The 14,000-nt window shown below is 34.4% G+C and overlaps 1 protein-coding gene across 3 annotated transcripts in view; it reads right to left on the minus strand.

Annotated features, from left to right (window-relative positions):
• Tep2 (Thioester-containing protein 2) overlaps positions 1–14,000 on the minus strand; it is a 320,565-nt gene that overhangs the window by 94,508 nt on the left and 212,057 nt on the right. For all 3 annotated transcript variants that reach the window (XM_090397649.1, XM_090397651.1, XM_090397650.1), the window contains exon 24: positions 7,218–7,394. In XM_090397649.1, coding sequence (XP_090253775.1) covers positions 7,218–7,394 — 177 coding nt within the window. The remainder of the gene's footprint in view (positions 1–7,217; positions 7,395–14,000) is intronic.

Genomic DNA, 14,000 nt, shown 5'->3' on the forward strand with positions numbered 1-14,000 from the left:
ACAGGTGTCAAATCTTATTAATAAAATTCTCTGGATGCAAGATAGATGTTGAAAGTGTTTTTTTTTTTTTAAACCTACCTCCACTACAAATGAAAGATGTCAAGAAATTATATCCTTGGTTTTAATCCTTTATCCAAGTAAACAAAACGTTTTGTACGTAAAATATCTTTACATCTGAGCCATCTTTCTTTAATATTGAATGCTATGCATTTTATGAAACTGTGCATACTTTGCAACATTGTAATCTTATGAAATTTTCATTTAAGGGGTTGCAAAATTTCCATTAGAGTAAATGCTACCGATTTGTGTAAAGTGCTGCAGAAATTTAGCATGCAGACAGTTGATCTGCACATGTAGTTTGTGACATGAAACTTCTAGGAAATAGACCACTATCCAAGTTTCTTAATAATTATTACATCTGAAAATGGCAGTTTTTTTCTTTCCACTTCAAATGAAAATTTTACTGATTGATGTAAGTTGAGGAAATGGCAAAAATTATTTCTTCAAATCTTTCAATGTCTGTATTGACCACTCGGTAACTCGGTAAGATGGGGGGACTACTCATTGCTGGTTATGAATCAGGTATTTCAATCTGATAAACTTGGAATTTGGAGAGTAAACTCAGAGAGTTTATATCATTGTATTTAGAGAAAATAGATTTTCTATGTGAATGATAATCCCCACCTACTGGCACATTTAAATAAGGATGGGATGTATAGCACCTAGACTAGCTGAAATATATGAAATATGTAATTCCAAAAAATAACTGAAGCATTGTAAGATATGATAATGCAACTATCATATGTTGTAAAAAATCAAGCTTATTCTTATTTAGGATTTTGCATAAGTAGCTAACTATGTAGATCTCATGAAGGCCACATAGGGATGCTTATCCAATCCAAACAGTGATATCTATAATATATTTCTGATGTGTGTGTTCTCAAGGAACAGGAGATATTTAAATAAGTGACATGAGTAAAAATTCTTCTGCAGTAAAGAGAGTAACATCTGTTTGTGGATGTGATTTCACTTTATACAATAGTTTAAAATCTTAACTATTAAAGATGAATTTATAATATCGGATGCCTAAACCTTTTCCTTTTATTATTGCCCCCCCCCCTTTTTTTTTTTTAAATATCAGTCATATACACAAGAAACCCCAAGATTTTGGGGTTTCTTGTGTGTGGAAGTGGGTTAGGAAAAAAAAGAAAAATTTTTTGGTGCATTTTCTTGAAGAATTGGTTATAATCATTGGGAAAAAATGGTATAGGGAAGACTTGTCAACATTAGGGCAAGAGTGTAGGGAGTGAAGGAGGAGAAGTGTGAGAAGTCGGTTTGATAAGCTGAACTGTATATGGGTTTTTGATCAGCAGCTGCTAGCATTCACACATATAGGAAAGTGCAGGGACGGTAGTGGCCATTTTAGAACTTAGGGAAAAAAGTGGCTGGAGGAAGTTGGTGAGAGGGATCATCAATTAAGCAAACTGATCTTTTGCATACAAACAAGCGTTCTGTTGACGGTGTACCTTCCTAAACATGGGAATAATATTCTAATGTCAGGCAGATTCGAGCTTCATGAAGCATCAAGAGTTGACCATGTGAGATGTACTGTTAAGAATGAAAAGGAATAACCTTGGAAGAAGAGGAGGCTAAGGACCCAATGTGATCAGATCCATAGCCTCTTACCTCCACAGACTGATTTTAGTTGATAAGAATATTCTCAAAAGCAAGAGTGAAGCATGGTCATTCTTCAGGAAATGAGAGGAATGATTTTGACTGCATTAAAATTCAGGCACATTATTCTCATCCCATTTGATAACAAGGAAATCAGTGTTTATATCACTGGTTAAAGGAGTCTTGAAGCATGAATTATCTGAGCACTGTTGATTTTCAGTGACTGACGCTCTCCCACCATACATCTCAGCCTACGGAGCATATGGTCACCGGTTTGTCTGTTTGGGAACCAAGATTTTTTTTGGAAACTGGTGCGTTTTTTTCCACAAAATATTCAGGAACCGATTCGTTCGAGATGAGAGGTGTTCGACAAGCGAGGTTCCACTGTATTAGTAATGAAGATTCAGATTGAAGAGTACCTCTAATTTTTTTTTTTTTGTCAAAACACCACTGATTTCATTCTAACTTTAAAAGGAAGTGAGATTTATAACAAGCAATATGGCTTAACAAGAAATGACTAAGACAAATGAAAACTTTTGATTTAATGGGTCTATTCATCGTTTGAAACATTCTGAACAAACACCTTTCCAGTGAAATTGGAAAGAAAGAAATCAAATTATATTCAGACATGTCAAAAACCATGAGGCAGTACACATGAAGATAACACAGGAAGTTATCTTCATGCTAAATCTATACCAATAAATTGATTTATTGCTGTTTAGGAACTATACAGTGCACGTTACCAAAGTCCAATAAAGATATTAGATACAGCTCTCCCTTTTATACTCTGCAGGAAATTTTGTATGTATTGCTTCTTCACTGAAAGATTTAAATATTAAGGTTGCTCATAAGCAGTTTCAATAACTAAGATAGCCTTCTATTCTTTCAAGAAATATCCTTCACAGAAACTGCTATCCTGAGTAAAGTCCTATTCTGCAGAAATAGTCTTACACTGGGAGACATGACACTAAGGAAGATGAACAGCATATGACAAGGTTATTCATAAAAGAAAAGAGAAACCATTTTCCAGATTAAGCTTGGCATGTCGGAAAACCAGACATAACAGAGCAGATACAACATATCTAGAAGACAATTTACTATAACATGAAAAAATTCTATTTTATATATTTATTCCCAGCTACTGGAACAAATCTGAAAACAAACCCCAACTCAACATCACCAGAGATAAAGATCGGTACTATCAGCGTAAGAAGCCTGAATGGCAAAGAAATGGAGCTAGCTGAGGAATTAGATAAGTACCAGATCGACATAATAGGGGTGACTGAAACGAAAAAGACCAAAACTTGTGAGATCTTTCTGAGCAATAAATACAAAATGTTATATTCAGGCAATGACAATCAAGGAAAAGAAGGAGTAGCCATAGTATTCAACACAAAATGTGAGGCTAATCTTCTTGAATGGCACTCAGTCTCAAGTAGAGTAATGTGGGCAAATATGAGAATAGGGAACTGGACAATGAGACTTTTTTGTGCCTATGGTCCCACAGAAGGTTCTACTAAGGTAGAAGTAGAGGAATTTTTTGACACTTTAGAAAAAGCAACTGACACAATGAAAAAGGAAAAGTTGGTCCTTGTTGGGGATCTAAATAGCAGAATAGGAAATGATTGCGAGACATACAAAAATATTTTGGGAAAATTTGGAGAAAAGAGCAAAGCTAATAATAATGGCAAATATCTGTTGGATTTTTGCTCAGGACATGGACTGGTTATTACTAACACTATGTTCCAACATAAAAATGTGCACAAATTCACATGGAGAGAAGAGGCTAGGAATAAGAAAAGTCTCAATGACTATGTCATTGTTGATAGTGATGTTTTCTCCCTGGTGCAGGACACCAGAGTGTAGAGTATTTGAAATTGGAAGTGATCACTATTTAGTCTTGAGCAGGATAAAATTGAATTTCATATTGAAAAGAAAAACATGTAAGAAAGTTTTAAAGCAAATAAAAGTTGAGCAGCTCTCAGATGTGAAATGTAGACTAAAATACACAAAGATTATTGAAGAAAAAATGAAAGAGTTTGAGAACAGGAATCAAACCTTGGAGATTCAGTGGCAAACTCTGAAGAAAACATTGATTGATTCTGCCAGAGAGGCATATGGTGAGGTTATTTGCAAGGATAAAAAAAAAAATCAGAACTCCCTGGTGGACACAAGAAGTTAAAGAGGCAGTGAAGGAAAAGAAGAAAGCATATCAAAAGTTCCTGTCAAATAAGTCAGCTTGCGCACTTCGAGAATACAGAGACAAATGCAAGAATGCTAAACACTGTGTAAAACTAGCTAAACAAAAGTCATGGGAGGACTTCATCAAGAATATAGAAAATAAATATCAAGAAGGTGGCAAAATATTCTGGAGGTTGTTGAAGAAGCTTAGGAATGGAAGCTAGAGTGCTGTAAAAGGAATTAGAGATGATAAAGGTGACATGAAAATGGGAGAAAAGATATCCTCGAAGTATGGAGTAATTACTTTGAAAAACTGCTAAATGAAACAAGCAGTGATGACAGAACAGTGGTAAAAAAACACTGACCAGTCAGGAATACATATCCATACTTGAAGTAGAAAAAGCCATCAAAGGCTTGAATGTGGAAAGGCAGCTGGAGTAGATGATATTCGACCAGAAATGCTGAATATTGTGGTATAAGAGTCTTACAGTGGCTGCACTGCATAGTTCAGAAAGCCTGGACAGAGGGATGAATTCCCAATGATTGGAGTAGAGCTCTCATAGTACCCATATATAAAAAGGGAAATAAAACTGAATGTGAGAATTACAGAAGTATTTCCCTACTGAGTGTTCCTGGCAAGATCTATGCAAGTATACTTGAGAAACAGCTGAGAAGAATTGTGGAAGAAAAGCTTGATGAAGAACAAGCTGGATTCAGGCCAAACAGAGGCTGTCAAGATCAGATATTCACTTTACGACAAATAGCAGAGAAAGCATGGGAATATAACAAAGATCTGTATTTAAGTTTTGTCGATTTGGAAAATGCATATGATAAGGTGCCAAGAGAGAAGCTATTCAATACGCTGCAGTTATATGGTGTCAGTGGGGCATTATATCAAGCAATACTTAGTCTTTATTTGAGTTGTAAGTCAGCAGTTAGAATTGAAGTACAGGAAGATGGTTTAATGTTGAATCTGGTGTGAGACAAGGATGTACATTATCCCCCTCTGTTATTCATTATCTATATGGATCACATTATGAAGGAAAGTGGTATTAAACATGATATCAAAATTTGAGATGTTAATGTCAGCTCTTTGCTTTATGCGGATGATGTTATACTTCTAAATAAATCCGCTACAAGTCTGCAAGGTTCTCTGACTAAATTGAATAGCTGTTGTAATAGATATGGTATGAAGGTCAACAATAAAAAGACAAAGACAATGAAAATAGGCAGAATCATTGAAAATGTCAACTGTGTTGTGAATGGAGAGCCTGTGGAACAAGTAAAACATTTCAGCTATTTAGGCACGATTTTTAGTGAAGATGGTAAATTAAATATAGAAATAGACAACAGAATCAAAGCTGGTATGGTGGGAAGTCAATTGAATAAATTCATATGGAATAAGAGAGAAATTAGTCGGAACACTAAATTAGCTGTATACAAGACAGTGTTCAAACCAATTTTAACTTATGGATCTGAGAGCTGGGTCAGAAGTAAAACACTTGACCAAAGACTAAAGGCTGCAGTTATGAGAGTCCTGAGAAAGATCAGGGGCATGAACAAATGGCTTCAATGGGAATATCATATTAAAAATGAGGATATTAGGAAAGAACTTGACATTGCCAGCATCCAGGAATGCGTTAGCAGAGCTAATCTCAGGTGGTATGGTCACCTAAACAGAATGGGCGAGGAAAGATTAGCAAAACAAGTGTTCTCTGCCAGGTTAGCAGGAAAACGACCCAGAGGAAGACCAAGATATAAGTGGATTGACATGGTACAAAGTGCCTTAGACAATAGAAATATAAGATCTGATAATGGTGGAGTGTTGACAAGTAACAGACTGATTTGGAGGAAAATTTTAGATAGGAAGTTAGTAATGATATAATTTTTTCATGTAGTACTGTCATATCCTGTACACCCCTTGTGGGTACATGGCAGGAATTTGATGATGATATTTAATTCCAGGATACTGCTTTTGGTAACATTCACCAATATATACTTCATGCCTCATACCAAGGGATGAAATTCATCTACCACCTAAAGACAACTGCAAACATCTGTACCCATGCAAGATTAATGCCCACAGCCTGTTGGTTGGAGAAGCAATACACTAAACACTTGACAACCTTTCTCATTCATCAGATGACTGGTTGTTAAGTCCCCTATGTGCAAATCTTGGCTACTTGGTTTTATTTCTGGTCATTTCTTACTCTGAAGCTCAATAATTATGAACCAAGTTCTTTTTGGTCTACTGCTTGATCATCTTCCTCCACTGTATTCAATAAGCTTAGAAAATCACATACTTGAACAACATACAGTCCATTCAAAACTATATTTGGTAAATCTTTGAAAGGATATTCTCTGGAGGTGTCCAAACCATCTTAATTGCTTTTAAGAATTATAGCTATGAATTCATGTTTAATAGCATTTTTTTTTCTAACCAGTGAATCTTATTTTCTTAAGCATTTTATTTGGAATGCTCTGATTCTGTATTTCTTTCTGATTGAAAGAAATGGTTTTATAGTTTAAGTTTAGGGCTTTTTGAAATGTAGTTATTTTTCTGCACTTTAATATATTATTATTAGACCATCCTTTGTTAAATCTGCATTTTACTATTTCTGTGTTGTTAAGGTTGTGAGTAGTGAGACTGCCAAGATATATGAATCTTTACGTGTTCAAATATGTGATTTCCTAAGTTTATTGAATTTTTACCTCATCTCAGGAAGAGATGAGGTAAAAATTTCTTAGTTTTGTTTAGATTGATTTTCATTCAAATTTTTTTTCCCAATTGTTCTTTAGATTCCACAATAATAATGATATTGTCTACATATATGATATTTGTGTCATTTATCTGTAGACCTGGTTGTTTAGCTATGGATTTGCATATTTCGTTAAGATAAATAAATTTGTTGTGAGTGGACAACCCTTTATGACTCCTTTTTCTACATTGAATTTCTCTGTTTTTATTTTATTGAATCTGACAGTTGTTTTAGTATCTTTATAATAATTTGTAATAAAGGTTTGTAGTTCTGAATCTTGACAACCAGGCTGGTGATTTTCTCAGCAGCCCTTAGTATCTCACTATACAGCCATTTTTATATGAAGAGCCTAAAGAAGCTACTAATATGGTTTGTGAAATGGTTCTGTGGGTTTATTATTATTACTACATTGAACTAAATCAGCATATTGGTGTGAGGTTTAAGTTTCAAATGAAAAGTCTCTCCAATAAAATAAAATTAAAAAAAATTGATTCTGTAACTTAAAATCTAGCTTTTCACTTTTAAAAAAATCTAATTATGCAAATTATCATTCAAATTAGAAAAGGCAAATTAATTTAAGCACAGGTAAAATGCTGTACTTACCACTTTCCATATAATGAAGAGCTTTATTTTCAATTGCAGGAGTAATACGAGTAACTCTCTTTAAATACTGTGTAATTACAATATTGGGAACAAAATTCACCATGTTCTGTTCACCACAACCATATGGCATATGTAGAAGCTTATCGAGGTTATTAACAGTAGGTCCAAGTAAATCACCTAAATCAAAAGTTAAGATTCATGATTAAAGATCAATGACAAATGATTTTTTTTTCCTTGAAATGCAACAAAATGTTCATTTATAACCATAAGTTTGAGAACTTGATTAAGGTAATAATATCTAATAGAAGATAAGTATTTTACGTTAACTTTCTCAGTAAAGAAAAATAAATCAAATGGCATAGTTACAGTTGCAACATTTAGGGCACTACTTTTGGTAACATTAAACAATATACAGCAGTAGCAGTAGCATGCATAACATCTACCCTTAAGAACAAATGAGTCAGCTCTTTTCCATGATGCACTACAATGAACTACATCAAGTCCAGACCTCAGTCCCATAGAACCAATGCTATTTTAAAATTATTTGCAAAGAGTAAAAGTTCAAAAACTTCACAGTAGTAAATTGAATTTTTTAGAACAATCAGTAGACAAAGGAAATGGTACAGTGACAATAGAAATAGAAAGAAAATTATGGAAACTAAAATTAAACAAGGGCAATAAAGCAAGAAACCAATTCTTAATTCAGCACTTTTTTTAAATGGAAAATATAAAAAGTGATAAAATTGAAATATCTTGGATGCTGGTTAAATCAGGAGTGCAATCCAGAAATGGAAATAAGTTAGAATTGAAATATGTATGGTCTGCTGTATGGTGCAGAAACTTGGACCTTGAAGATAACATTGATAAATAAAAATAAAGCCTTTGAGATGTGGTTATACAAATGAATGTTAAAAATCCCATGGACAGCAAAAATGTTCAAGTACTGGAACAAATGGGGAAATCACATGAACTTTTAGATACCATAACAACTGCATATCTTGGTCACTTACTTCATAATGAAAAATATAAGATACTTCAATTGATTATAAAAGGGAAGGTAAATGGAAAAAGACAAGAAAGATGAAGAAAATCTTGGCTATCAGACAGTGGACTGGCATGAGCTCTGGAGGGACTGTTCAGAGTGGCTGAGGATCAGTCAACATTTGTCAAGGTGGTCGCTGACATCCGATATGAGATGGCATTCAAAGAAGAATAAAGCAAATCATCACAGAAAAAAGACCAAAGAAAACTGCACACCGAAAAATTCACACATACTTTTCCATATCAAACAGTAATGGGGAAACAAAAACTAGAACAGTTGAAATTATAAAAATCAAAATCCAGAATTAATGTTAAAATTTCAAAATGTTACTTACCTGAAATCTTCATAACTGAACTAAATATGTGCAGACTAATTAAAATTAAAAATTTAGTTAAACTAAATTTTTAACTAAATAAGTAATTTACAAATTTCTCTTTATAAACAGTTTCAAACACAAAATAACCTGTTAGCCAAACAAATTTCAAAAAACTTTTTAAACTTCAAGCTAAAGTCAGTTAACTGTGCAAGATTTCTTTGATACTATTCTCTCTTAAAACTTAAAGTATGACAGTTGTACATCATTGGATGTTTGTCCAATTGCAAAGCTAACTTTCAACACCAGGAGTCATCACTTTTTCCTTTCCCTTGGGAAAAACAATGCAGCCTAATCGATCCTGTATCTTTCTTCCTCTAACTAGAGGCGACAATAATCAAGTTGAATGTCCACTGACTGACGATGTCAGGTTATTTTTGATTTTAATGGTACAGACTACACTTATTTAGTGTATCATGAAGATTTCAGGTAAGCAACAATAAGCTAATCTAATTTTTTGAAACTTCAACATTAATTTTGGATATTGATCTATATAATTTCACTTTTTGTCTTCCATTATCATTAGAATTTTTATTTTTTCATTTCATTTTGTGTGCACTATGTACAGTTCCTACCGATCCTTTATGTGCTGTCGGTCAATATATGATTTCCCACCATTCCCTTTGTTTTCTTTCTTGCAATGTCTTTGTTTCAAGGGATGGGAGTCATTATTATGAATCTTGTTTTAACAAATAGTTACTTGTTCCTGGGGAGGGGGAAGTTAGAGCATCTACTGTATCTCTGATGAATAAAACTACATGTCATTTTGTAAAATAGTTGGCATTATGACAGACAGCTAGTTTAGAATTTGTAAACAATGCCAAAAAATAAGCAAACTCTTATTTTAAGTTAAATATTAGTTACTCCAATATTTGAATTAATTTCAAACATTTGACACTTTGCAACAGCAAAGGTAAACACATTTTTTTCACACTTGTTATTTTTTAAACTGTCAATTCTCTGGATAACTATTTCAAACTATTCAATGTCTTCAAGTTAAAAGAAAATTGACTAAAATAGAAAAATTATTAGATTAATATAATAACCATTTATTCAACCACAGTAGGGACACAAGTGGCTTTCTAATTATTGATAGTTCAATAAGTGAAGGTACGATTAGAAGTACCAGAAGCCAGCTGACATACAAGGATTGTTTTGAAGGTCAGGTAAATGGTAGATTGAAGAATCATAATTAAAATTCAAGAAACATTAAAGAAAAATCTCATTCTGCTGATATAGAAAAACTGTTCTGCATTACATGTAATGTGTCAAAGCTGTATAACTGAGATGAAACCTCCATATAGCCTTTAAAGGAACACAGAGAACCAACCAGGGCTTCTGACTAATCCAATCCACTCCTTCTCGTAGTGCACCCTGTTGGGTATCTACCTGGATACTGAACGAACGAGAATGGGCTGGTAATTTGGGATTTAGCCAACCAAATTTTATTCTTATTGGCTTAAACCAATATACAAAATGATGGTAGAACATGACAAAATTTCATGCCGACTGGGGCTTTGCCCGGTTAAACAAGTTCCCCTTGTTTTCACCAGGGAACCAGGGCGAACAGTGAAAAGTCAGCTACTGGAACAAATCTGAAAACACACCCCGACTCAACATCAGAGTTAAAGATCATTACTATCAACATAAGAAGTCTGAATGGCAAAGAGGTGGAGCTAGCTGAGGAATTAGATAAGTACCAGATCGACATAATAGAGGTGACTGGAACAAAAAAGACAAAAACTTGTGATATCTTTCTAAGCAATAAATACAAAATGTTATATTCAGGCAATGACAATCAAGGAAAAGAAGGGGTAGCCATAATATTCAACACTAAATATGAGGCTAATCTTCTTGAATGGCAGACAGTCTCAAATAGAGGGAGGTGGGCTAATATTAGAATGGAGAACTGAACAATGAGACTTCTTTGTGCCTATGGTCCCATAGAAGGCTCTACTAAGGTAGAAGTGGAGGAATTTTTTTAATGCCTCTAGAGAAAGCTACTGACACAATGAAAAAGGAAAAGCTGGTGCTTGTTGGGATCTAAATAGCAGAGTAGGAAGTGATTGTCAGATATACAAAAATGTTTTGGGAAAATTTGGAGAAAAGAGCAAAGCTAATAATAATGGAAAATACCTGTTGGATTTCTGCTCAGGACATGGACTGGTTATTACTAACACCATGTTCCAACATAAAAATGCGCACAAATTCATATAGAGAGAAGAGGCAAGGAAAGAAAAGTCTCATTGACTATGTCATTGTTGATAGTGATGTTTTCTCCCTGGTGCAAGACACCAGAGTGTACAGAGGATTTGAAATTGGAAGTGATTACTATTTAGTCTTGAGCAGGATAAAATTGAATTTCATATTGAAAAGAATGGCATGTAAGAAAGTTTTAAAGTGAATAAAAGTTGAGCAGCTCTCAGATGTGAAATGTAGACTAAAATACACAAAAATCGTTGAAGAAAAAAATGAAAGAGGTTGAGAACAAGAACCAAACCTTGGAGATTCAGTCGCAAACCTTGAAGAAAACAGTCACTGATTCAGCTAGATAGGCAAGTGGTGGAGTTGTTTGCAAGGAGAGAAAAATCAGAACTCCATGGTGGACAGAAGTTAAAGCAAGTGAAGGAAAATAAGAAAGCATATCAAAAGTTCCTGGCAAATAAGTCAGCTTATGCTCTTAGAGAATACAGAGACAAATGTAAGATAGCTAAAAATTGTGTAAAACTAGCTAAACAAAAGTCATAGGGGCTTTTTCTGGCAAGAATACAGAAAATAAATATCAAGAAGGTGGTAAGATATTCTGAAGGTGTTGAAGCTTAGAAATGGAGGAAAGAGTGCTGTAAAAGGAGTTAGAGATGATAAAGGTGATATGAAAACTGAAGAAAAAGTATCCTTGAAGTATGGAGTAATTACTTTGAAAAGTTGCTAAATGAAACAAGCAGTGATAGCACATTGGTAAAAAACACTCAACAGGCATACAGTCAGGAATACATATCCATACTTGAAGTAGAAAAAGCCATCAAAGGCTTGAAATGTGAAAAGGCAGCAGGAGTAGATGATATTTGACCAGAAATGCTGAAGTATGGTGGTATAAAAGTCTTACAGTGGCTGCACTGCATAGTTCAGAAGGCCTGGACAGAGGGGCAAATTCCAGATGATTGGAGTAGAGTTCTAATAGAACCCGTATATAAAAGGGGAAATAAAACTGAATGTGAGAATTACAGAGTTATTTCCCTATAGAGTTTTCCGGGCAAGATTTATGCCAGTATAATTGAGAAACTGGTCGAGAAGAATTGTAAAAGAAAAGTTTGGTGAAGAACAAGCCTTGATTCAGGCCAAATAGAGGCTGTAAGGATCAGATCTTCACTTTACGACAAATAGTTGAGAAAACATGGGAATATAACAAAGATCTGTATTTAAGTTTTGTCGATCTGGAAAAGGCATAAGACAAGCTGCCAAGAGAGAAGCTATTCAATACACTACAGTTATATGGTGTCAATGGGGCATTATATCAAGCAGTACTTAGTCTTTATTTGAGTTGCAAGTCAGCAGTTAGAAGGAGGAAGGAAGTACAGGAAGATGATTTAATGTTAAATCTGGTGTGAAACAAAGATGTACATTATTCCCTCTGTTATTCATTATCTATATGGATTACATTATGAAGGAAAGTGGTATGATATCAGACATGATATCAGAATTGGAGATGTTAATGTCAGCTCTTTGCTTTATGCAGACGATGTTATACTTCTAAATAAATCTGCTACAAGTTTGCAAAATTCCCATACTAAATTGAATAACTGTTGTAATAGATATGGTATGAAGGTCAGCAATATCAAATCAAATATCAAATCTGATATCAAAATTGGAGATGTTAATGTCAGCTCTTTGCTTTATGCGGATGATGTTATACTTCTAAATAAATCCGCTACAAGTCTGCAAGATTCTCTGACTAAATTGAATAGCTCTTGTAATATATATGGTATGAAGGTCAGCAATAAAAAGACAAAGACAATGAAAATAGGCACAATCATTGAAAATGTCAACTGTGTTGTGAATGGAGAACCTGTGGAACAAGTAAAACATTTCAGCTACTTAGGCACAATTTTTACTGAAGATGGTAAACTAAATATAGAAATAGACAACAGAATCAGCAAAGCTGGTATCGTGGGAAGTCAATTGAATAAATTCATATGGAATAAGAAAGAAATTAGTCGGAACACTAAATTAGCTGTATACAAGACTGTGTTCAAACCAATTTTAACTTATGGATCTGAGAGCTGGGTCAAAAGTAAAACACTTGACCAAAGACTAGAGACCGCAGATATGAGAGTCCTGAGAAAGATTAGAGGCGTGAACAGATGGCATCTATGGCAATATCATATTAAAAATGAGGATATTAGGAAAGAACTTGACATTGTCAGCATCCAGGAATACATTAGCAGAGCTAATCTCAGATGGTATGGTCACTTAAATAGAATGGGAGAGGAAAGATTAGCAAAACAAGTGTTCTCTGCCAGGTTGGCAGGAAAACGACCCAGAGGAAGACCAAGATATAGGTGGATTGATACGGTACAAAGTGCCTTAGACGACAGAAATATAAGATCTGATAATGTTGGAGTCTTGACAAGTAACAGACTGATTTGGAGGAAAATTGTAGATAGGAAGTTAGTAATGATGTAATTTTTTCATGTAGTACTGTCATATCCTGTACACCCCTTGAGGGTACATGGCAGGAATTTGATGATGAGGTCTGCAATAAAAAACACAAAGACAATTAAAATAGGTAGAATCATTGAAAATGTCAACTAAGTTTTGAATGGGGGAACCTGTGGAACAAGTAAAACATTTCAGCTATTTAGGCACGATTTTTAGTGAAGATAGTAAATTAAATATGGAAATAGACAACAGGATCGACAAAGCTGGTATGGTAGGGGAAGTCAATTGAATAAATTCATATGGAATAAGAGAGAAATTAGTCTGAACACTAAATTAGCTATATACAAGACAGGGTTGAAACCAGTTTTAACTTATGGATCTGAGAGCTGGGTCAGAATTAAAATACTTGACCAAAGACTCAAGACTACAGATATGAGACTCTTGAGAAAGATTAGGGGCACCAACAGATGGCATCAATAGCAATATCATATTAAAAACAAGGATATTAGGAAACACCTTGACATTGTCAGCATCCAGGAATACGTTAGCAGAGCTAATCTCAGGTGGTATGGTCACTTGAACAGAATGGGTGAGGAAAAATTAGCAAATCAAGTGTTCTCTGCCAGGTTTGCAGGAAAACGACTCAGAGTAAGTCCAAGATATAGGTGGATTGATACAGTACAAAGTGCCTTAGACGAATGTTGGAGTC

The sequence above is a fragment of the Typopeltis vanoorti genome, chromosome 9, assembly GCF_054136105.1.
Source record: "Typopeltis vanoorti isolate ZY-2024b chromosome 9, IOZ_Tvanoo_1.0, whole genome shotgun sequence".
In the NCBI taxonomy this organism is placed as follows: domain Eukaryota; kingdom Metazoa; phylum Arthropoda; class Arachnida; order Uropygi; family Thelyphonidae; genus Typopeltis; species Typopeltis vanoorti.